Below are 25692 nucleotides of genomic sequence, written 5' to 3'. Positions count from 1 at the left end.
GTCTTAGCAAAAGCGATTCACTTCCCTCGCTTTATACTTTGTTCCTTTATATACACACATGTTCTAATCATCAACATACTAATGCGTGAAACACAACAGACTGCTGAGTGCTTATTCCTAAACGAATGCGTATGGATAATTTGAACATTATGTGCATGCAGGCATGCTAAAGGAGTCAAAATTGTAATCATTAAAATAGAACCACAGATAAACCACTTGCACACTCAGCTCTATTCAAATGATGCCCCTAAGGCAGAAAAGCATGATAAAAGAACTGTTTGATCTTTCCCATTTCTTTATACACCAATTGCTTTATACAAGACAAAACAACCAAGTCAGGCAAAAAACAGACCTCAATTCTTATGTGTGGACTTTAATGATTTACTTTAAAAACAACAGAAGTAGGGGGAAAATGAAAAAAGGACACACTGCCATCACTGTCATCTTTAAGCCATAACTTATGGTCATATCAACTCTTTTTAGTGCCTGGGTGAAGGCTTGCCAGAGGAGGGCTGAGGGAGACGAAACTTGGCCATCTGCACATCCAGGTCTGCGAATGTGTAGGGGTTGTAGCTGTGGTGCTGGTAGTTTTTGTAAGTGCTGTTATCAAACAGTTCTTCTGGCTCCGAAGGCACGGCCGCAGCTTCTGCAGTAAGGAGGGGGAGGGAAAGAAAGATGTAAGAAAACTGGTAGAAGGGTGAGCTTTACAAAATGTCTTGTATGGGAACAGAAATAAAACAAGGTCAGTTAATGCAGTACTAGGTTTAGTCCTGTGTCCCTGTTACTGATTTTAAAGTAGTAACTGCTGCTTGAAGGGCTTCATCACACCACATTTGATAATTTCTAAAAATGAGAACAAAGATGCAGTTTTGTATGTGTTTTTTGAGGGGACTGCACATTTCCACATTACTCATGCTAACACAAGGAGGTTTGTGGCCACAGATTTTTACAATGGCAGCAACCCCCAATGGAGTATGGAGACACTAGCGTAAGGAGCATCATGTTTGTGACTGGAAAAAGGATGTCAAGATAAACATGTTTCCAGAGAGTAAAACAGCCCATCATAGAGAAAGAGTGATACTGCAGAGGTAAGAAAAGAAATGGAACAAAACAAGTCAAAAAAAAAAGATGCCTGACCCCCGCACAGCGCTATGTTACTCTTAAACAGAGATACAAGAGAGAGGGATTTCCTGTAAATCTGCCAGCATGCTGTGACAGTAAAGTTAAAAAAAAAAAAAAAAAATGAAAACACATTAAAAACTTTTTTCCACCTACACTTATCGACACTTATCGAATACGATTCCAGATAAACCAAAAGCTAAGATTTCAAAAAGTGAAATAAACAAGTGGTGCAATTAATGACCAAGGTGAGGAGCGGGGGAAGGAAGGTTACTTCAGGAAGCAGGAATACAGTCTTGGGATGTGTGGGACACTTCCAACTTCAAACACAGCTAACAGCCGTGTAGTTGGATCATCTGAAACCCCGTGAAGATACTGCAGCAACGGCCTTGATGTAGGATTTGCACTCTTCTTCTTTTTTGGGACTCAAACAGTTTTTAAAAAGGGCCTGCAATCCTGATTCCTGTAGTACTCTCACCAACTCCAGCCACTCCCAGCTTCTCCTCGTCCAGCTGCTGTTAGGGAAGAGCAGTATATTCATCTACACTACAATCATGAGCCACTGATGCACCGGGGACAATGATCTGTAACCTCAACATTACCTCAGGCACCTGTAACTCACATTCCATACACACAAAGATAAGGGTGCAAATGAGCCCATGTGAACAGACGTTAACATGAGAAAATAGCAGTCAACTACTCTGTGAGGGAAAACAGACACTGTTAGCAGTCCTAGGACAAGAACAATCAAACTGTGAAAGAGTTCAGTTGGTCACAAAGTCAAAGGGAAGACTGCACAAGCAGGTTTAGTGTAGCAGTATGCAAGAAGCAATTTCATCTGATGACAAACCTTTAATCACATACACCTTTGCTCTTGATCCTCACAACAATTAACTTCAGTTTGAGTATACAAGTCAAGTAAATCCTCCAACAGTAGCATAACACAGAGTATGGATGAAAAGAGCCAAAAAGCTCTACAAGCATCGACCCACAGCGTGTACAGTAGAAAGCAGAACTAGAGAAGAACTACTTATTCCAATTTAAAATGATTCTTTCATGATTAACAGGAACAGTTAAAAGATTCCACCTCGTGATATACACTACCGGTCAAAGGTTTTAGAACATCCCAATTTTCATTAAAAATTATGCAGTTCAATGTCTCATTGCACTCTGAACGGTACAAATGAGCAATTGGAGTTAAAAAAAAAAAAAACAAATCATAGAATCTATTTACAGAGTAAAATGTATTCTAAACTTTTGACTCAAAGTAGCCACCTTTGGCAGATATAACAGCGGCACACAACCATGGCATTCTCTCTACAATAGAAATCAAATATTCTTCACAAAATTCTTCCAATATCTGTTGCAGAAGTTCCCATAAATGTGGCACCTGTAGGTTGCTTTGCTTCCACTCTTCTCTCCAGTTCATCCCAAACCAGCTCGATGGGGTTTGGGGCTTACTACGACTACTATTAAGCTGTTGTGCTGTGAGCCGCCAGCACACAAGCGGTTAACTCTCAGAAACTTGTCCTCTGATTCAATTTTGTCTTTGGGTCTGCCAGACCTCTTCCTGTCACAGTTTGTTTCTGAGCCTTTGGATGGTGAAAGAAACACTGACACCTTGACTTTCTTTGCAGTTTCTCTGTAGGAGAATTTTTTAAGTGTTATGATGGTCCATCTCTCCTCCATTTTTAACTGCCCGTTTCTCGCTATTTTTGTAGCAACACTCTACTTTCTGCAGTACAATACGGTTCAACTGATGCTCACGAGGGTATGGTACCACAGTGTGTTCCAACACTGCTTTTATGCAGGCAGAGGGGGAAGTAATCCAGAAAGGTTGAACACCTGCAGGAATTAGTAGCAGCAGCTTTCAAGGCTTGATCAGCCTCCTTCGCTGCAGAACAGCTTTAAATTGTTAACCTATGTTGTGTTCCCTGAAAAAGGCCATTGTGTATAATTCTGATGTGTACATTATTTTACAGTTTTGGGTAACTTTTTTTTTTGTAAACCTCTGGCAGTTCACCACTTACCTTTGTACATTTTCAAGCTGTTCATTGGACCTGAATGACTTGAACTGCAATAAACAACTGGAAGAATTGTGGTGTTCTAAAACTTTTGACCCGTAGTGTATATTAAAAAAGAAAAAAGAAGTGTTCCACATTAGAGTACAGTAACCACTGTAGCACAACTGAAATCAGCTCAACCTTTGTTCCCTATATGTCCACTAGCCATATGATCGCTTCAATGTTATTAGCAGGAAATAAGCATTTTAGCCATTCTGTGACTAGAGGGTATGGGAGGGGTCAGGAGCTGCAGAAAACACTAACTGACATCATGCACTCCAATATAATCTATCCCAGAAAGAACGAAGAAAACTCAATGAAGCTTGCTTCTGTCACAAACATGATATTGTGCCAGTTCTCATGTGCCTACAGTATGTCCCTGAGATGATTTCAGTCTATTTCTTTCTAGTCCTGTTATTGTTTGCCAGCACTAAATTGGCAAGCAGTTCAAGCTGCAAAGATGACCCAATTCTCCATAAAGGTTTTCATCCTGTTTACGTTTTCAGTTCTCTTACGTGGATGAGCAGAACTTTCAGGGAACTTAAAACAATCAACATCAGTGTAAAGTTGACATATTCTAATGTCAGGAACCAGGAACAACAAACCTCCGACGTTTGTCTTTAACCTGAACATCAATGTTGCCAGTGGGGTTTGTCAGAGAAAAACAAGCTGCATATCCCAAAGTATTCTCTAATATTATAGACAAGTTTAAACTAGTGCATCTCCCTTATTTATGTTAGGATCTCTTTGTAATGACTTAGAATTTAATGAAAATTGAAGTAGTTCTCTACTCTTTCTCTCCCATGTAACTAACAAACTGAATCCAAGGCAATCAGAGATATCGCTTTAGTTGCTGTAAGTTAAGAAGATAAGAATAAACATTATTGTCCCATGTGGGAAATTTGTCTTGGACAAACAGTGCTAAACATAGTAGCATTCTGATAATAAAAGCAGCACCTAGAGAAGCTTAAAGGAGGCCATTAAATAGAAAACACGGACGATACTTTTAAAATACAACATGAACTGTTACATGTGAGGGGAGCTGCCGCCTGGTTAATGGAGCAACAGCACTCAGACTGTGTTTGGAGGCACAGGCAGAAAAACAATGGTCATTTCTAGAAGAGCCATAAATAAAAAGAGAGGGAGGTAAAGATTTGAGGGTCAGGGTAGTGTTGTGTGTACCCTTAGAGTGTTCAGCTGTGGCCTCTGTCTGCAGTTCCTCTCCTGCAGTTTCAGTTACAATAGGAGCAAGGTCCATCTGCTCCTCGGTGCTCCCTGCACAGACTGAAGCTTCAGCCACAGCAGCAGCTACAGCAGGAAGGGCGTCTTCTGTTCCAGCTTCAGCAGCTTCGCCTCCAGCCACAGGAGCAGCTTCAGCAGGAAGGGCGTCTTCTGTTCCAGCTTCAGCAACTTCGCCTCCAGCCACAGGAGCAGCTTCAGCAGGAAGGGTGTCTTCTGTTCCAGCTTCAGCAGCTTCACCTCCAGCCACAGCAGCAGCTTCAGCAGAGGAAGACCTCGGGTCTTTTAGAGCCTCACCAACGGCTTCGCCCGGAGCTTCTATTTGAGCATCAACAGGAAATGCAGCATCTTTTATCACTCCTGCAGCAGTTTTGGCTGAAACATCAGACCCGGTCACCTCTCGAGTGATGATTTCAGGGCCTGACTTCACCAGCTTCTCAAAACCAATGCTGGGTACCTTCACTGTAGCTTGAGCTGCTCCTAAGGGTGCTGGTGTTTCTACACCAGGTGTGATAGGAGCCCCATATTCATTCTGAGCTTCGTTAGTGCCTGCCTTTACTCCTGTGACTGTGATCCTCTGGGGTTCTGCCTCTGGTGCAAAGCCCTTGATTTCTTTCTTCTTCTCATCCTCAGAGTCAGAGTCAGAATCGGAGTCAGTAGAGTCTGAATCGGAGTCGGTAGAGTCTGAATCGGAGTCGGCTGCTGGTTCAGCAGCTACTTGCTCACTGGCAGCAGTAACAGGAGTGATGGCTTGTGCAGCTACAATGCTTTCTGCAGTGGAGACAACCGCTGGTCCCGTTCCATCTACAGACTGTGCTGGGAAACATCCAGGCCCTGAAAGTCTAACTGGGAAGGCAACTGCTGTCTTGTAGGCTAACAGGTTTGCTCTCTCATCTGGAGCCTCTGCTGCTGAAGAAAATGGTAAATATAACATGAACAGTTAAATAATAAAAATAATATATTCAATTTGATTTGTCGGTGTGCATTCACAACTCCTTTTAGATACTTTTAAATCCCACTTAGAATTAAATGTACTTCCCCAATCCCATAATCTGGAACTGTTACCTCACAAACCTATTTTATACGTAACAGAACATCGTTTAAACATTTGATATGTTTTCTGACATATCTTACAATTTTATGAAAAATATAAGCTTTTTTTGAATTTGATGACAGAAAAGTGTTACTAAAAAGAAATAGCAGGGGAAACATTTTGTAACTGATTAGTTTAACTGGCAACAGGTCAGTGACATGACTGAAGAGAGCATCTTAATGAGGTGGAATTTCTAAAAAAAGTAAAGATGAACAGATGATCACCAACTTCTAAAAACTGCCTCTGCAAATTGTGGAACAATTTCAGAATAACGTAACATTATGGAGACTTTGATATCGCGTCAGCTGCAGTTCATGGTATCATCAAAAGAATCAGAATTAAGAGACTCTCTAAGCAGGTACATGCTGTAAACCAATATTGGATTTTTAGGGCTTCAAGCTGCACAACATTAAAAACAGGCATGAACACTGAAGAGAAGAGGGACAACCAAAAGTCTGCATCTCTAAACCTCACCTGCACACCTCACCTTTCGCCTGTGGAAAGGTGAGGTGTGCAGTAGGACTGACAGACGGGTTCAAGGTTTTGGTGGGATTACATGGGACCAGCTCTGAGGACCTTTTTGTTTGCAGTGGTGATGGACAGGTTGGCTGATGAGGTCAACGAGGAATCCCTGTGGACTGTTTACAGACAAAACAGGAGGAAGTGAGCCTGGAGAAGGTGAGGTAACATCTGGACAGAAGAGGAACGAAAATCCACAGGAACACGTGTATGAATGACACGAACACAGAATGGTAAAAATGCAAGGAGCAGAGGGACAGAGGGAACAAAGGTGGAACACTTGAAATACCAGGGGCCAACTATCCAAACAACAGATAATGCACAAGAGAGATGAATGGTAAAGGCACTGGTTCTTATAGAGCGCGTTGCACAACTTGCCTCATTCACACAAGCAAATGCTTTTTCTATGTAAGTGTTTTCTATTTAATATTCACATTCATACTCTGATGCATCAGAGGGCAACTTTGTGTTCGTAACCTTCCCAAGGATATTTGGCATGCAGACCAGGGATTGAACCAGCAACCCTCAGATTAGTAGATGACCTGCTTTACAGCCATCCCAGGTGAGAGTGCAGGACCGGTGGAGTGGGTGAAAAAGAGCGCCAAAGGTGATACATCAAAGAAGCATCACAGCAAGAGCCGAAGGGAAGGTTTACAAGACGGTATGGGTTTGGAGATGATGGCAGTAACATGGAGGCACGAGGTACAGCTGAAGCTGAAGATTGGAAGACTTCAAGTCATTAGGAGTGACAGAATTAGAAATCAGTACATCAGGTTGAGCAGATTGGAGACAAAGTGAGAGAAGCAAAGTTGAGATGGCTTTGAGGTGCAGGAGGGATCGAGGATATGCCGGACAAAAGATGGTCAATATGGAGTCAAGAGGAAGACCTCAGAGAAGGCTGACATATGTAGTGAAGGAAGACATGGAGGGGATCGATATGACAGAAGACAACAATAATCCCCTGTGGCCACCACTACAGGGACTAAGGGGACCGACCAAATAAAGAGCTTTATCATCAAGGATCTACGGCTCATCTGGGCTGGTACCAATGTTTAAGAAAGACAAAACAAAACTATTTAGCTGGCAACCGATGACAGGGATTGTTTTATTTCCCATTTTTGTATTAAAAGGAGACGGGGAATGTTGATTATCAAGAAATAATATGTTTAAGATCATTCAGCTTCGTACAAATTTAGAAAATTGGCTATTAGACAGAAGGACCACAAAACTAACGACAACATGTCACAGTCAGAGTAAAACAGCAGCAGCTTTATCCCTTACAGACTTATACTGAATTCAATTAAAATGATTAAAATGTACCACATGCTCTAAAATGTAAAAATCATATGGCACATTAGCTTCACTGTGGAAAGAAGTGCATGTTACGCTTTAAAGGCATCATAATTGAAAGTACACATATACTCATCGTGCACATATGTATTATTGTATGAATGAACAAAAGCAACCACCCAGCACAACTTAAAAAGCCACAGCATAAAGCAGTTAACAGAACCCAAAGGTCTTTTTCTTGCCTGCAGTCTTGGTCTTCTTCCTAGGTTTTGCTGGTTTTTCAGTCTTGGTGCAGAACGAAGCAGCTGGGGAACTATTCAGGATTCCCAAGTTCTCCAACTGGAGACGCTGCAGAAGAGAACAAAACATTGTCCGGTGAGAATACAGAACCACACATTCAGGCTCGTTTTTGTGATAATTTCACTGGTTCTCGCAGTGTCCTATTTTCTTAATCCTGTCTGAAAAGACCAGACACACATTAACTTCTTTATAGTCACTTTAAGTCTATCTGCACCATTTTTGCATCCACCACCACTAAGCATTTATTTATCTGACCAAGGCTAAAGTCTGCCACGAAGAGGAAACTGCCTGAACACCATCAACACTGTCCACCGTGAAGTGAGTTTTACATTGTCATGGTCTGAGAGGGTGCTGACCTAATAAGAAATCTCTGGTCTACCTCCAAATTCTCCGACTTCACCTCAAACCAACAACGAGTGTGTCAAACATGGACACACATGGACGCATGGGTGTCAAACTGCAGCCCTCGAGGGCCGGAGTCCTGAAACCTTTAAATGTGTCCCTGCTGCAACACACCTGAATAAACTGTGATCCTTAACACACATCAAAAGTGTTTTTAGAATGGATAGAGCAGGCTAACATTACACTTACTGAATATCCTTCCCAAAGATCCCAACTTCAACCTTATTGAAAATTTGTGGACTACACTTAAAAGTTGGATCTATCCTAGGAATCCAACCAATTTAAATAAACTCTACCAATTGTGCCAGAAAGATTGGTCAAATATCCAGCCAGAATTATGCCAGAGGTTTACTGGTGACTACCAAAAGCATCTGGTTGAGGTGTCAGTGTATGCATATATTCAAGCCAGTATGTATATTTTTGACTCTGTATGGAAAATCCAAAATAAATTCAAACTTTAAAGTCATTAAAGATATATGCTGTACAATCATTCCACCCTGGAAAAAAGAACAAGTCAAATTAGAGTGACATTCATGCCCAGTGATGAGCGTATATAAACTTCTGACCTAAACTGTACACACTGCTCGTTTTGAGCACTCTTACTTAGACTGATCAATTGTAACATTATAATCATCTTCCTAACATTGTACTGGTCCTCCTTCAGCTGTCAAAACAACCCTGACTTCAGGCCGAGGCACGGACTACACCAGACTCCTGATGGTGCGCTGTGGAATCTGGCACCAACATGTTAGATCCTTCAAGTCCTGTAAGCTGCGAGCTGGGACCTCCATAGATCTGACTTTTTTGTCCTACACGTCTCACAGATGCTCGACTGAACTGAGATCTTGGGATTTGGAGGCCAAGTGAGCGCCTCAAAATCATTGTTGTGAACCTTAAACCATTTCTGAACCTTTTTTGATTTGTGGAAGAATTCATTATTATTAGGATATTATTCATTATCCTGCTGAAAGAGACCTCGGCCATCAGAGAATACCCACAAAGACTCACGTTTTCCCAGCAGAACATTACCGAAAGCATCACAGTGCCGTCACACTTGGAGATGCTCTGACCCCGTAGTCTAGCCATCCCACTTTGGCCCTTATCAGACTCAGTCAAATCCTCACGCTTCCCTGTTTTTTCCTGCTTCTAACAGATGATCCTTGGGAAGAAAATGTCCACTTACTCCCCAATAAATTCCACCTATTAATGGTAGCAAAAATCAATATTTTTACTTCACATGTCAATGATCATAATGTTATGCCTGATGAGTGAATTCATCTATTCATAAAATCAGACTGTGAAGACATTTTAGCTTTATCATGTTAGTTTATCACCTATTTTATCAAGTCACAGAGGAAAGGTGCGAGTTGGGGCTGACACGCCTGGGAAGGGTTCTAAAAGTCGGTTCATCCCAAGGACAACACTCCCAAACACAAGCTAAAAACATGTATACTGTCAAGTGCAGCAGGGAATGCTGGGACCTCTACAAAGGAGAAACCAAACAGCCATCCACAACATGGAAGAGCCACCACAGGATAAGACTCAGTTGTACACCTGCACACAAAGGATGCCGATGTTCACATTTTGGACCAAGGGACGAAAAGTACATGAGGACCATCATCATCATCTGACACGAGCCATCAGCCACCAACAACACAGTTTTATGCCTGTATGCTGTGCAATCCATCCACCCTAAGAAAAAATCAGTCCTAACCGTGATAAAACTGGCTTAAACTATCACAGAGCACAGGGATCATTTATTTCCCCTTTTTTCAAAGTAGTTCGTCTCTTTCCAATAACAACAGGAACAAACGATGTGACCTGTAACTGTGACAGTTTCAGGGTCATGTGTCGGTGCTGCGGTTGGCCTGTCCTGTTCCGACAGTTGTCGTCTGGTCTGTACTACAGACGCCAGCGTTGATGTGACTGAGTCCAAGTGTTGTATCTGTACTAGTACAGCTAAACACAACACCGATACAGTAAAACACTGAGAGGTAGTACAGTTCTTGTTACCTTGAGAGAACCCAATCGTCCTATGCGAAACAAGAAAGTCGCCATTTCGTGTTCCCAATATTATTCTCCGGTCGGAAACTGGGCTTAAATACAACAGTTCCGTGATACCAATGGAACTTTGAAAAACAATGTTTTGATTTTAAAGGATTTAAAAGCAACGTGATTTGATAGGCCTTCTTTTTACTTTTACTATAAAATGATTTAGGTTGTGTCAGTACAGACATTTGGAGGCTTCTCCTCGTGTAAATAAGCGAGACTCACTCTTGTGGGGGCGCCACAGCGGATCACCTGCCTCCATCTCATCTATCCCCGCGTCCTCCTCGAAACAATCTGAAACCCATCTCCACAGTGACACCTGCTGGCCAATTTGGCTGTGGTCACAACTGCTTATTATACTGTGACTGTGAATAACTCAACACAAATTTTGGAGAAATCCACACAAACAACAAACAAAAATATTGAGACTGTTAAAGACAACAAGCTGTGACTGTAATGGATTCACCGTCTGTTAACAATCGTGCTGCTCACAATAAATCAGTTTATAAAGTAAAACACACAGAGAAGACTGCTGTGTTTGCTGCAATAAGCACACAGGTTTCCAGCTGCATTTCCAAGTAGGATTCAGCAGGTCGGAAAACCCTAAAACTGACTGTAATGGCTCCACATAGGGAGAAGGATCGACTCCCAATAATTAGTGTGAATGCTTGTAAAAGCATTCACAGTATTGTTCTTCTAATCTTTATTATTATTATTATATTTTAAGTTTTGTAAGTTTCATGATGTTTTTTCAGCCGTTTCAGAGTTTATAATGGGTGTGTATGGGACGGAATGTTGCTGCTAGAGTGAGACAGCTCAACTGCCAGAGTGGAAGCAGGTCGAAAATTAATCTTAAAATCTTTTTTTTAAACTGCTGCTGTGTCCGTGGCATTTGCTCCACAGGCATGATTTTACCCTCAAAACGTAGCCATCGCTGTCCTCTTTCATCCAATGTGTTTACTATTGTACTAGGTGTTATGGTTCTTTCATAAATGTCACCAATGCGCAGCCTACTCCCTCCAACTCTTCCATAGACTCTAATGTTAAAATGGCTCAGGAAGTTCGTTTGAAAATCAGAAGAGCATGCTGTCTTTACACTGTCACCACGTCCATATAATAAACTCCACAGGCATGAAAACTGAGAATTCAGTAGACTAGACATTGCTGTCGCTCACGGTGAAAGAATTTCGTCAATACGACTTGTACTTTTAATTTGGGAACGATTTGTTTGGGGCTGACTTTTCTGTTCATTTTAAGCAGCAAAAGTGAGGTCCATGTCTGTGTGCGTGTGTATGGAGCCATTGGGTGCAGTCACTATAGCAACCAGGCTCACACCTGCCTGCTTAACAAGCTCTGTCTCTCACTGTGCCAAGATTCATCTTAAACACTTCTCTTTCAACTGCTGCTGTTTCCACAGTGTTTGCTCTACAGCCATCATTTTACCCTCAAAACGTCGCCATCGTTCTTCTCTTTCCAACACCATGTCTTTCAAAGCTCAGAGATGTAAACCTTTAAAACTGTGTGGATCCAAGTAGAGGGATCACATTTTATTCATTCAGTTATTCAAAAAATATGAAGTTTTAATATTCATTCAGAGGTTTTTTGACTCTAAATTTTCTTTTCTTATTTCTTAGGTTTTTCTAATTTTTATTTAAAAACTTTTCAGCTATTTTCCAACTTCTTCTGTGTGATTGTCAGCTTTTAGCAGTTTACCACTTTTGTTTTCAGTTTCAAAATTCAGTTTTTTTCATATCTCATTCAACATTTTTAACTTAAATTCAGTAATTGTTTCATTTCAGTGCATACATTCAGATTCAAGCATTCACACTGCAGTTTCTTCAGAAAACATTTTCAGCTATTTTCCAACTTCTTCTTTGTGCACTTCAGCTTTTAGCAGTTTAGCACTTTTGTTTTCAGGTTAAAAATTCAGTTTTTTTTTCTCTCATTCAACATTTTTAACTTAAATTCAGCAATTAATTCATTTCAGTGCATACATTCAGATTCAAGCATTCACACTGCAGTTTCTTCAGAAAATGCACTTTCTAGTTTCTAATGTGAGCTTCTGTAGATTTTCTTTATACACATGCTGTAATCTGCTGACCTGCTGCTCTTTGTGTCTTTAAACAACTGAATTTAACAAGATGTCAGCAGTTTCATCCCCTACACTTTACACTTGACAGTATACAGCTGGAGTTCAGTGAATTAATCTAAGCATCATCAGCTTAAATACAAATTCATCTCTGCCAGACTTGATAAAACCTAAATCTGAGCATGAGCACCACAGCCACCGTGTATCAGTACAACACAGTGCTTTACTGTGCTGAACACACTCACTACAGTTACTGGACTCTACACACTGTCACTTCAAACAATGCCACTTTGAATGTTCACTGCACAGTTTTGCACAAACTGTAAATACTAAACTATTTGTTTTAAATTCTCTATAATTTTTAACACGTTTAGTATTTTTATTACATTTTTAATTTTATTATTAGTATTATTATTCTTTTCTTTAATATACCTGTATACTTTATATATGTTCATGTAAAGTTGGGGGACACGCGTCTAAGAATTTCAATAGGGCTAAATGTTGCTACAATGTTATGACAATTTGTATGAATAGTCTGTGGGCTGCTGTTGCTTGTGCTGTACAAAGTAAGCAGCCAGGGCGGTGAAGAGGGAAGATATACGAAAGCCCGTTTTTCATAAGTACCTGGAGAGCTGAAGTGAAACTGACTGTTAATTGTAATGAAAAAATGTCCACGACAGATGCTGTCTATGCTTTTCTTGCTGTATTTAGTTTTACATCTGCTCCCAGCGATGTACAATTAGGATCTTAAAGGATTTCATGGGAGCACATCTGAAGTGGGTGAACAGCTTCCTCTTGCTGTCAGAATAAAAACATGTATGTAGACAGACGTGTTTCTGGGACCATAAATTATGCATTAGCTGCTCTTTTTACACCCAATCATGTCACTGACCTGGCCAGTTAACATAATCAATGGCACAAGATATTTATTTTGATGTCACTTACTTTTCCAGCTTTTTGTTCTCCCCATCCCAACTTTTAAGAGTTGATGCTGCCATCAAATTCAAAATGAGAAATTATAATCATGAATTACTGTATTCTGTTTTTATTTATATTTTATATAGTGTTACAACTTTTCTACTTTTGGAGTTGGTAAAGAATTTACTCCAGTGTCCTGTTATATTATAAGTAACAAGGAGCAGACAGCTGAGTTTATTAAACTCCACTGAGACAGCTGGTGACACAAATCTGAAGGCTAGACCGTCCCATTTCACAGCCACTCACTTCCAGCCTTCTCAGTCTTCAGAGGACTTGGCCCACGTAGACCGTGAAGGCCGGGTCCTCCGAAGGATGCAGCTCCTGAATTGAGACACAGCTAATGTGGGCTTTAAGGGTCCTCCTTTCCAGGCACCTGAGGACCAGGTGTCCCACCAGCAGGGTCCACAGAGACATTCCGATAAAAAGTGTCGAGCCATCCTGCACAAAGAGGTGCCAGAAAAGAACCTTTTTTTTAACATAAAAACAACACTGTCACAGACATGAATAAAACTGAGGGTGCAGTGTGTTCAAAAAAAGGGGGAAAAACCCAAAGTACAGGTCAGTCTGTCTCCCAGCGAGGGTGGAGCTGTACCAGCTTTGGATTCAATCCCCCGGGTCCCTTGGTTGCCAGGGAGAGGGAGTAACACAGTTACTCATCCTTTATCTATACTTAAGCTCTTTTACCCTAACATTCACATACATATACTCTTTTGGACATACTGGGGGCAACTCAGGGTTCGGCATCTTGCTAAAAGGTACTTTGACACAGGACAGGAGGGGCAAGGGATTCATCCACCAACCTTCCAACTCGCTTTACTATTTGAGCCACAGCCACAACTGTTGACAACAGACCCAGTTTCTTATGAGGCTTTTCTGTCACTGGGTCTTATGGAGAAATTTCACCAGCACCTTGCTCTATTTCATAAGGGAAACTGTTTCATTTAGAGCTTGCTTGCGTTGCCCTGTGCATCCCTCCCTGTGGCTGGATGCAGTGACATGGTGCAAGTTTCCCACAAATGCCGTTTAAAAAAGTATTCACTGTTGGTATCCCCGTGGGTATGATGGATATGAGCAAAACTGTAACAACAGATGCCTCGTTGACAGGGTGGGGCTGTCATGCTGCCAGGCGCCAGTGCTCACATATAAACTGCCTCGAGCTGTTGTACATATTTCTGTACAGCCTGCGTGCGCTGGGCACAATGAAGCAATGAGCAGATCCTAAACCTGAACAACAGCATCACAGCAATGTTAAAATACCTCAGCAATAAACTTCCCCACCTTTCAAGCTAAGCGCTACCTGTGCTGGAAGTATGAACAGTCTTTAAATCTTATTTTTCAAGGTTTCGCTCCGATTTTAAAGTTGTTTTTACTCGTTCTTCTTCTCCTGTGGACACGGCCGCGCTTCTTATGTGTGTTCCGTACTCAAGGGGCGTTCTGTGACGTATTTCGTACGCGACAAAATACGGCAGTTTCCCGTCGCACACATGGACGCCCAGTCGCATTAAGCATCATGAGTGCTGTAGGTTTCTGTGGAAACTGGATTATTGTCACCTGCGACAAAAAACTGTTTGCAGTACATACAAAGGAAGCCAGGTTTGAATGACTTTAAATCTCTTTCATTGGTTCCGTGTTAGAAATGCTCGCAGCTCTTCACGTTAGATCGAATACACTGGAACATGGACGTATGGTTAGCTTGCTTTTAGGGCTTTCTAAAATAGGAGGTCATACTTAATGTTGTTTAAAAAAAGTGCGTGTTACCCTTACACCCCACTCAACCAAGCGCTAGCCTTGCTGAATCTATACTTGTGGATAACCGTACAAGAGAATCTGTGGATAGGAGGTAACTCTTGTTTATTGTGTAGAGATATATAAATCATGACACAACGATGGTTTCAAATGATAAAAACCGCCACTTACGAATTACACTTGGTTCCACAAAAACGTGTACAGTGATCACGTTTTTGCAGTGTTGCTCCTGCACACACCAACAGGGGAACAAGCTGAAAGCTCTCAGCTTTAATTCAAGGGGTTCCTCCATTTTCACAGGCTCAACAGAAACTGAGCTAGCAAAGTTCTGAGGGTTATTTGAACATTAGATTAACATCCTCTGCGGTCAATGACTGCTTGAAGTCTGGAACCGATGAGCATTAGCGAATAGTTTCCTCCTTTGAGATGCTCTGCCGCCTGCCACCACCTTCAGCTGCTTCAAACCCTCTGAGTACATTCATGATGGGATCTTTTGACTGACTGCCTCTAGCAGTAATAAGTCTACCTTCTTTTCAATGCGATGCTGTGAAGAAATGTTTCTTCACAGGTTATAGACTTGATATGCGTTTTTTTACACATAACGTTTTACTGAGCAGTTCTGCCACTGCTGTAGCTCTCCTGGTTGAGCTATCTGTATATGAAACACTGAGCTCTTGTTACAGAGGCCTAGGTTTGCTTGGTGTCTGGCAGCCTTTGGTTTCTTTCTGCTCCTCTTTAAGTGTTGCTGTCCACAGATAAAATGCTAAAAAGCAACAAATTGTTGGTACATGTGTAGGTGTTTGCTCTCCTATAAGCTTTTTTTTTTTCTTTACCAGCCTAATGAAAGCATTATTTCATTTGCATCAGCAACTTGTGTTGGGACAAATTAACATGAACTAAATCCAAATGTAACACTTAAATAACAGAAACACAGAAACAAGTCATTTGCCAGCTGTCCTGTTACTTTATTGCTGCTGAAATATATGATTGTTGAGTGGATAAAGGGCAGTAGAATTTCAGATTGAATTGTAACTGATTTACTCTCCTGTACTTGATCACAGAGATCCATTTGTGTTTGACTGCAGCACTGCTGAGAAGAAGCCTAAGAATACAAAGGATGAGAAGAACAGGTATAAATGGGCTGGTAATGTGTTTGTATTGTGCAAATGAAAATAAGAATACAAACAAGAGAAACACAGACGCAGAGTAGAAGCAGATTTATGCAGCATTTAGACTTCTGTGAGAAATCTCACAGAAGTTTACGTCAGGCTTTAGGATATAGCTATAAAATATCTGCTCTGTTCATCAGTGATGGCGGTTCCTCAGAAGAAACAGGAAGTGATAAAGTCCTCGCCTTTGCTGTATCTCCATCTGGAAAGCTCCTGGCACTGACTGATGACACCAAGAGACTAGTTCTGTTTAGCTGTGAGCCTTCATGGCACTGTATCAGCATCAGGTATGACTTCACCTCTGTCACTCAGTTTCAGTAGCTTCATCTGCTGCACGGAAGTGTTCAGAACGGCGCTGTGTGTGTCTAACAGGTGGGTGGTGAGGAGGTGCACGTCGCTGGTGTTCACCCAGGCTGAGGATGAGCTGCTGGTGGCGGACAAATCAGGAGATGTGTACGCGTTCTCGGTGGTTGAGCCACAGAAAGAAGGCGGGCTGAAGATGGGCCACCTATCCATGCTGCTAGCTCTAGTAAGGAACACCACTATCATTCAGTGCCTTATAAATAAATTTATCAAAAGAAGAAGTGCTTTGGCTGCTGATTCCTCACGGTGGATAAACAAACATGTTAACAGTATGTGTGTTTTATGTATGCGTTTCCATCAGTCATTTATAGCATGTTGTTACCTGTTGCTCTTGCCTTTAGTGGCAGCTGTCTGACAACATACTGCACTGAAATCTGCCGTTGGGTAGTCATCAGTGTATTTTTTATCAGAATGTCTGTTGAAGATGCTCTTGTGCCGTCTTTCAGACAGTGTCGCTGGATGACAAGTACATCATCACAGCTGACCGTGATGAGAAGATCAGAGTGAGCCATCTCAGGTCTCCATACAACATCCAGTCCTTCTGCCTGGGACATCGTCAGTGAGTGTGTTAACAGAAAGGGAAAACACTGTCTGTGCACGGTGTCACTGTAGCAGCGTGTAGGTGAGGTTTGCTTCAGTGTTTTTTGTGTGTTCTCTCAGGTTTGTCAGCGCCCTGCAGATCCTGTCAACACATCCACACTGGCTTCTGTCTGGATCAGGGGTATGTGACATCTGACATGAAGTCTGCGTGATCTCCCAGTATATGTATGAGTTTTCTCTGCAGTTTGTCCCACTGTTGTAAAGCATGCCAGGCCAATGTTACCTGTCATGGGCAGTTCTCTATGAGCTTCACTCTACATCAACATAAAAAAAAGAGTGGTCAGAGAATAGAAGGGTCATAAATCTGTTTTATTGAAACAATGTCTTGTTTTGTGTCTTTTGACACACTGTACTCTACTGATGAACAAATCATGTGAATGAGATCGGAAAAAAGTAACAAGTCAAAACCCAAAAACATGCACATTTGCTGGGGTTGGATTTTATTGAAGTACTTTGACTGAACAGATAAAAATCACCTGCAATTGAGTGTCAGTGTGCTTCTTCACCAGGATGGGACTTTGAAGCTGTGGGACTATGAATCTGGCTCTGAGCTGCAGAGTTTGGACCTCAGACAGCTTGACGAGACCACGAGCTCTGAGGCTGACAAAGACAAGGTATCCAGTGTGTTTCATCCTGTAACACTGACACTACAACACAGGTTCAGCCCAGCCTAACCTGTTTGGCTTCTCTAAAGCTGCACGATGTAGCTGGATGGAGAGAAATTGCCTCAGAAGTGTTAAAAATGCATAGCATATAAACTAAGATTGACAAAAGTGTGCAGTGATGTGTGTGACTTCTGAGGACTGCATGTGCTTCAGTTCTGTTGGTGATGATTTACACAGGATTTATTAAGTTCAGCTTCATGAATCGGATCATTTTCTTTCAAATAGCTTCCTGTGCACACAAATGTCTAAAACTACATCCACAAATGTAACCTGCGTTCAAGTCCCAGTGTAAAACTGGGACATCTGGGCTTCCACTCATACCTGTATTTTGTATATGGCCATAAAGTGCCCTATAATGATCCTTCTACTAGAAAGCATAGGTTTACAAATTACAGACTGTACACAGTAAACTTTAAAGATTAATATATGGTTTAAATAACCTGCTGCTGCATCCTGAAGTGTTTGGGATTTATAGTAAGCTAACATCAATGTTAGCCTGCTGTTATCAGAAAATGTTAACATTAATTTCAAAGTGCTATCACACATTACCGGGATTATATCTATATTGAAAATATACATATACTCTTTCCAGTTGAGCCACAGTGATGTGCTGTATAGATATGATGTTCCCTCTGCAGCTGTGCACTGACTGACTTTTCCCTGCAGAAAAACGCCCAGCATGTAGAAGCAGCTTAGCCATTTGTTAATCTTTGAACTGTGTAGTGTCTGTAATTGGTAAATCTCTGTTTTCTAATAGAGCTTTGTTTATTTAGAAAAATAAATTTTTTTGGAAAAAGAAAGCAGGAAGCCGAGCTTCACACTGGGACTTGAACACAGCTTACATTTGTGTGAAGCTGGCAGTGTGCCTCACAACCCCACATGGGCGTGCAAAGTGATCTGTGCGTGTGAGGCGATTCGCCCACTTGCATTTAAGATGTTGTGAGCAAAAGGGAAGTGTGTGTAGTTTTACATATGTGCACGCACAGACAGCTTTTTCAAAGAAAATGATCCGATTTATGAAGCTGAACTTGAACTGTGATCAACATCTATTCAGCTTTGGGTGCACGCATTTGTAAAATTGTTTTGTGTGTGCTCAAATGGGTTAGTATTTGTATGCAGATTAAAGCACACACTTGTGAGTCCTTAGACGTTACACACAAATCATTGCACACTTCCTAGTTTTTGCTGATGGATCATACTGCAGACATTTGTAGCACTTTTGAGGCACATTTCTCTCCATTTCAGACGAAGGTGTCACTGTAGCACATTACTGAAACCTGTTCAGAGACATCCAAGTCTGAAACATTTCTTACTTCTTGACAATTGTCTGTATGCAGTGTCTGTTTGCTGCTGTACAGCTTTAGGAGACATCTGAACGTTTTCACTCACATACTTGTTAAGAATACTCCTGACCACAAAGATGCATTGCTTTTGGCAAACAGGGTCCTGAACAGTTAAATCCATGGATCATCATGACAGTTGATACGAGGCTTTGGGGAAACTGCTGAAAACGACCTGTGGATTTATCTCACCAACCAAACCTTTTCATATTAGAAATCTGTCGAAACAAGTCGCTTTGTTAAAAGGGCAAGTAGTCAGAGTGAACCAATCCAATGTATGTTTGTTTGTTTGTTTTTTCATTTTAATGCTCAGGATCCAACAGTGTGCCGAATTACCAGCTCGAGTGATGGTCAGTATGTAGCTGTGCAGTGTGACAGGTGAGTCTCCATGTGTGTGACTCTGTTGTTGTTGGACTGTGCACTATATACAACTTTACAAATGTAACCAGATGAGCGCCAAATTAAAGGAAAAATGAGTAATGGAACAACAAATACAGTTATCATTTATCATCATGCTCAGTGGCAGGCGGAGGTCATCTAAGATAAGGACGATGCTAAACTATACCTCCCACCCACTCTGTGACATGCTGGCCAGTCACAGGAGCACGTTCAGTGAGACAGAGATTACCCATAATGCACCACTGAGCGACACAGGAAATGATTCCTGCCTGTGTCTCTCTGTACAACTCCTCTATCTAATACACAGTGCAGCAGTTTTACCCTTTTGCTCTACAGTAAAATAACAAATGAAGTTTTACAGGTTGGAGTAAAATCTCAATCATATATATTTCACCTCCGTTATAGTCTTGATATTTATAATTGAGCTATTTGTATATATTAGAGCTATTTCTTATATTTTAATAGATTAAATGCTGTGTTGAGATGGATTTTAAAATCACCCACAATAATTCTTTAATTTAATCTAAGCACTAAATCAGATTTAAAAAAAACCTGAGAAATCGGATAGAAACTCTAAGTAAAGGCCAGATGGACATGTGCAATGAAACTGTGGAGTGGTGTACTGAGCGATTGTGTTTAGGCTTCAGAGGAAGAGGCCGAGGAGTAGCTAACTTATGTGTGGTAGTTGGTTTAAGCTAGTTATGTAGGGCTTACCTTTGCTTTAACGATGAACACTCTCTTGTTCTTCACCTCCTACATGATGGCACTATTTAACCATCCAGATTGAAAATACATGTTGCTGTCCTTACTTTGAAGGCTGTTATTATGGCTGTATATGTCACTCTGTGAGAGATGTCGCCACTTTCAGGGATTTAAATAAAGCTGCTGGGGCAGAATATGGATCACACTTCCCCAAAGTCGTAGTTTCTTTTCATGTGTTCGTTTTTCCTCCATTGATAGATGATCCAAGTAGTCTGGGCTCAAGACAGATGAGGAAAAAACAAACAAAACATTTTTGTCCTGCAGTACCACCGACTGTCCACTATCTGTGGTCACAGTGGAGTAATGTTTTGCCCACCAGGGTCAGTCACAAGACTGAAAACTAAACACAAGCACTTTGTGTTGTGAGAAGTGCAGCAAAGTCCAGCTCTTTACCTTTACTTTGTCCTTTCTTTGTTTATAACGATCAGTGGCGGTCCTAGCCTGTTTGGCGCCCCGGGCGAACGCGCCCTCTGGCGCCCCCCACACACACACGCACGCACACACACATATATGACCCTATATATGAAGAGAGAGAGAGTATGCATAGTATGCAAACGGCTACCAAACAGACATCATAATTCGTCATACAATGAGAACAGGACAAATCAACAATTGACACTGACTAATTAATATTATATTATTGTATATATTGTTTGGAGTTTAGTCTGTTACTGTTACTATTTTTACCATTTCTTCTTGGAGGAACTGTAACCCACATAATTCCCTTAGGGATTAAGAAAGTATTTTGATTCTTAATGTTTTAGGATACATGACCTGCCATTATCCAATGACACATCTGCTTACCTGTATCTTTTGCTCGTTTCTCCTTGTAGGAGCCATAATTAAATGTATTGAATTTTAATGATCACTGGGTTTTCATTTGTTTGGTTGCTATGGTGATGTGTAACGGGAGTCACGTGGGTGCTAGCGGTGACATTAAGAGGGCGTTGTCAGTCTGTCTTTCACTGGTTTGATTTTGACAGAGAGGAGGGCTGGGTAGCCGTAGTTTTTGTTGACCGCAGCACAACGAGTTTCCCCTTGTTACATTAGAGCTGTGATGTTTTAAGAGTTTGAATCGCGAGCCGATCACATTGCTCTGTAAACTTTTCAAGCACTTTAATAAACAAGCAAGCAATTCCACCTCTCGCATTATTGCGTAAAGTTGACAGCGCGTCAGGCAAATAGGCAGGCTCAGTCCTCGGCCTCTAGCGACTGTGGAAGTCGCTACACTCCTCTTCTTTTCTCTTTTTTTTAAACTTTAAAAACGGGTTGTGTGAGACTTTAAATCAACAAAATATAAAATATACATTTTAAATTGTTATTGATCCCTTTACCCCTGGTCCTAAAGTGTAGATTTATTTTCTTACTCTTCTTATATTTATTGTTTGTTTACTTGCACTGCTGTAACCGGAGCCTCGTCGTCTCGTCTCTCTATATACTGGACTGTATGTAGCGGAGATGACAATAAAGTTTACTTTACTTCAGCAGCGAGCAGGCGCACCGAGGGCTCTCGCGCTCACTTTTCACGTATAGAATTTTGAAAAAACATTGGTGCAAATTATAAGTCTGTATCATAATGTCTGCTGTTTTCATGTTGTTGGTTTGTTTTTATTTTGCGAGTTGGTTATTAGATGCTGCTCCAGCCACCCAGAGAATCCCCCGCCGCCCCGCCCTCTCCTCTCTGTGCCGCAAGCAGCAGGTGCACCTCGCAAACGGAGGGCGCCCTTACTCCCAGCAAATGGGCGACAGAAAACCGATCGGTGCCTATGCCATTCCCAATATGCGCTGGCATGATGTCGGGGCAGCATGAGTACGAGCATTTTTTTTTTTTTTTTTTTTTTTTGCCGATGCCCGTGATGCCGCCCCCCACCACGATGCCGCCCCAGGCAACCGCCCGTGTCGCCCGTATCTAAAACCGCTACTGATAACGATTTCTGCAAACATTAGATTTTCCACTCTTTTCTTCACCTTTAGTTTTGTTATCAGAATCAGTTGCACTGTCCATCCTGCGGACAATCCTGGGACCCACTGTCTATTTTTAGCTGCCAGCTCCCACCTACAGCAACTTTAAACCCACCCATCCTGTGCGATTCACGCAGGGCTCCGGTCCCCACACTGGGCTCTTGTCCCCGGTCCCCCGCGCAGGGCTCTGGTCCCCGGTCCCCCGCGCAGAGCTCCAATGTGAATTGCACTATCAAATAAGACGTTATGTAAAAGTGTTTAATTAAATGGGCCACACAGGTAAGGTACATAAAACACTGCTGTGCTTTGTAACAGGAAATGTTACTGTACTGCAGAGAGCCAACACCAAGCACTTCGTCCGCCTTTCTACACAACTACAGATTAGTTCTGATTCGATCTCGTTTCTATCCATTGACAAAAGTGTCAGTAAATTTCATCATAGCTTCTATCCTTGTGCTTTACTTTTTATTCAGTTAGCATCTGGCTTTTGTCAGTTGACAAAAAACTAAGCCAAGTCTCTGTAGTAGAAAATCCAGAGTTTCAGAATTAAATCTAGAGTCTTACAGAGGGGCTCCACTGATGATTTGCATGTCCCCATGTGTTCTCAGCGTGCCCATACTCCAGCTTTTCACACTGACTCAGAAGGGCAAGGAGAAGCTTGTGCCGCACAGCAGGATCTCCCTGCCCTGCTGTCCCCTGGACGTGAACTTTGACCCGGAAGGACGACTGTGGGTGCTAATGGACTCTAGTGACGCACCACTTCAAATCTACTCACTGACACACAGCTCCTGGGAGGTACGAGGCCATACATTCATAATGAAAACTTCTCCTCTGGTTCTCTGTTGAGCATTACACATGTAGAGAAGAAACTGCATTCAGATATTTTCAGATGATTGGAGTCTCTGTATTGGTTACATTCATACACTGGATACGTGAGATTGTAGACTGGACACATCCAGTGTTCATATTGGATATATGACAGTAGTTGTAAGTACTGAAAATGAGTTTGTCCTTTGTGATACAAGGCACTAACTCTGATGAAACACCGGCTCAGCGAATCAGATCCTATGACATGGGGCAGTACAGCTGTACCCTGTACCTATTGTGTTCTGCTGGACACGTCTGTGTAGTTTCTCTCTTCCAGGGATATTGGCCAACATTTCATTGTGTATAGTAATAAATATAGTCTGTATTTTTAACATTCAGTCAGAAAAATATTTCCTTATCATTTGTGCTGCTGCTGCTATCGTTTACCATTTACAAATTTCCCAGTTTAATTCTCTCCCATAAATGTGTATGGGTGTGTTGACTCTGGCTGACCTGTCTGCTCTCTGGGTCCCTCTAGTGTGTTGCTCATGTACCTGAACTTAACAGAGTGACTAAAGCCTTCAGGCCACACTGGGAGACACTTGAAGGTGAGTTTAATTCAGTTTTATTTATTTAGCGCCAAATCACAACACGAATCGCCTGAAGGTGCTTTATATTGTTAAAGACCCTACAGTAATAGAGAGAAACCCCAACAATCATATGATCCCCTCTGAGCAAGCACTTTGGCGACAGTGGGAAGGAAAAACTCCCTTTTAGCAGGAAGAAACCTCCGGCAGACCCTGGGTCAGGGAGGGGCGGGGCCATCTGCTGCAACCATTTTAGGGTGAAGGGAGGAAGACAAAAAGACACGCTGTGCAGGAGAGCCACAGTTTAATAATAACTAATGATTACATGCAGAGAGGTGTATGAACACACGTGGTGAGTGAAGAAGAAACATTCAGTGCATCATCCCCCAGCAGCCTACACCTATTGCAGCATAACTAAGGGAGGATTCAGGGTCACCTGGTCCAGCCCTAACTATATGCTTTAGCAAAAAGGAAAGTTTGAAGCCTAATCTTAAAAGTAGAGATAGTGTCTGTCTCCTGAATCCAAACTGGAAGCTGGTTCCACAGAAGAGGGGCCTGAAAACTGAAGGCTCTGCCTCCCATTCTACTTTTAAATACTCTAGGAACAACAAGTAAGCCTGCAGTGTGAGAGCGAAGTGCTCTAATAGGGTGATATGGTACTACAAGGTCATTAAGATAAGATGGGGCCTGATTATTTAAGACCTTGTATGTGAGGAGCAGGATTTTGAATTCTGGATTTAACAGGAAGCCAATGAAGGGAAGCCAATACAGGAGAAATCTGCTCTCTCTTTCTAGTCCCTGTCAGGACTCTTGCTGCAGCATTTTGGATCAGCTGAAGGCTTTTCAGGGAGTTTTTAGGACATCCTGATAATAATGAATTGCAGTAGTCCAGCCTGGAAGTAATAAATGCATGAACTAGTTTTTCAGCATCGCTCTGAGACAGGATATTTCTAATTTTAGAGATGTTGCACAAATGGGAGAAAGCACGCTTACATATTTGTTTAATATGTGCGTTGAAGGACATGTCCTGGTCAAAAATGACTCCAAGGTTCCTCAAAGGAAATACAACCCAGAGTAAACATCTGGTTGGTACCATATTTCTAAGATTTTTAGGCAAATTGCCTAAAATTTGCAAATTATTGATCAAGGAACAGACCTCCCAGCCCATTGTTCATTCAGTGGGCTGGTTCCAGTCATTGTGCAAATGTACTGTATATAAGGTTGGAAACCTTCAGTCAGCTGAGACTGAAGAAGTCACCTGGATGAGTGACCAAATGTTTCTCCTGCTGAAAACGCTACGTTGGGATGAACAGAATCAACCTTTTGGGATTTCCTTACCTGGATGATTGAGCCTGCATCAGGACATCTGTCAGTATTATTATATTCTTCATATACTGATGCAGACATATACTTACTGTACCTTCTCTTACATACCAGCCTCCTTAAGGACTAATAACCGCTTTGAGCAGCTGCACAAGGTGACCTTTGACAATGTGGCGGTGTACCTCCAGAGGAAACAAGAAAGGCTGGAGGAGCAGCACCTGAAGAGGAGCGGGGGTCAAAGAGCAAAGGGCAACAAGAGGATCAAGAAGGAAACTGAGGCGGTGACTCAGCCATTTGCCTGAAGACATTTGAAGAACATTTATTTCCTTGTTTTGATGCATTGATAAAATGTGTGAGCTTCACCTCACAGGCCCGATGAGGGGTTCTTATGTTTGACTCAAATTTCTCTTATTTTTAAAGAAAAATGTTATAGAAACATTATCATTAAAGTCTGCCCTATGTTTCCACCATCACCAGTGAAGGAAACGTGCTGTTTACGGAAATGCACCATATGCACTCACACTGTCTACGGGTTAGTTTGGCTCTCTGTTCACATTTTGAAGCAGGTTTCTGATTGCATGCATGCAGTGTGTGGTAACAGCAACTGAGGAATTCCTCAGGGTTTTTCCAGAACACGATTCTGACTGGTAGGAAAAGTTGAGTGAGTTATGAGAATGAATGAAACTCAGGGTTTCACAGGCTCTCAGCAATAAATTGAAGTAATCATTTTCTCGATGACTGTTTCATGTAATTGTGAAGGAAATTGGGCCTATTCTGTTTTACATGGTTTATGCATAGCTGTCCTGACACTGTAGGGTTGAGGCCTGG

At 41.8% G+C, this 25692-nt stretch overlaps 2 protein-coding genes across 3 annotated transcripts; one reads left to right on the top strand and one right to left on the bottom strand.

The window, feature by feature from the left end:
• Positions 1-357: 357 nt before the first annotated feature.
• ndufv3 (NADH:ubiquinone oxidoreductase subunit V3) lies at positions 358-10371 on the bottom strand. 2 transcript variants are annotated; one of them, XM_063497157.1, is made up of 4 exons: positions 10300-10371; positions 7566-7671; positions 4365-5327; positions 358-646 (listed from the first exon to the last, which is right to left on the bottom strand). In XM_063497157.1, exons 1-4 carry the CDS (start codon positions 10339-10341, stop codon positions 480-482), a joined length of 1278 nt encoding a protein of 425 aa, XP_063353227.1. In that variant the 5' UTR covers positions 10342-10371; the 3' UTR covers positions 358-479. The 2 variants fall into 2 exon arrangements, with proteins under 2 accessions (XP_063353227.1, XP_063353226.1); XM_063497156.1 differs by lacking the exon at positions 10300-10371 and adding an exon at positions 10039-10163.
• A 4244-nt stretch (positions 10372-14615) lies between these two features.
• wdr4 (WD repeat domain 4) lies at positions 14616-25535 on the top strand. Its single transcript, XM_063497158.1, has 11 exons — positions 14616-14734; positions 15949-16017; positions 16197-16343; positions 16429-16585; positions 16866-16978; positions 17080-17140; positions 17529-17633; positions 19338-19402; positions 22756-22942; positions 23493-23562; positions 24979-25535. Exons 1-11 carry the CDS (start codon positions 14652-14654, stop codon positions 25164-25166), a joined length of 1245 nt encoding a protein of 414 aa, XP_063353228.1. The 5' UTR covers positions 14616-14651; the 3' UTR covers positions 25167-25535.
• The last annotated feature ends 157 nt before the right edge of the window (positions 25536-25692 follow it).

The sequence above is a fragment of the Pelmatolapia mariae genome, linkage group LG16_19 (genome assembly GCF_036321145.2).
Source record: "Pelmatolapia mariae isolate MD_Pm_ZW linkage group LG16_19, Pm_UMD_F_2, whole genome shotgun sequence".
Lineage (NCBI taxonomy): Eukaryota > Metazoa > Chordata > Actinopteri > Cichliformes > Cichlidae > Pelmatolapia > Pelmatolapia mariae.
The sequence above is the reverse complement of the archived record's forward strand: the minus strand, read 5'-3'. Positions and strand labels throughout refer to the sequence as shown.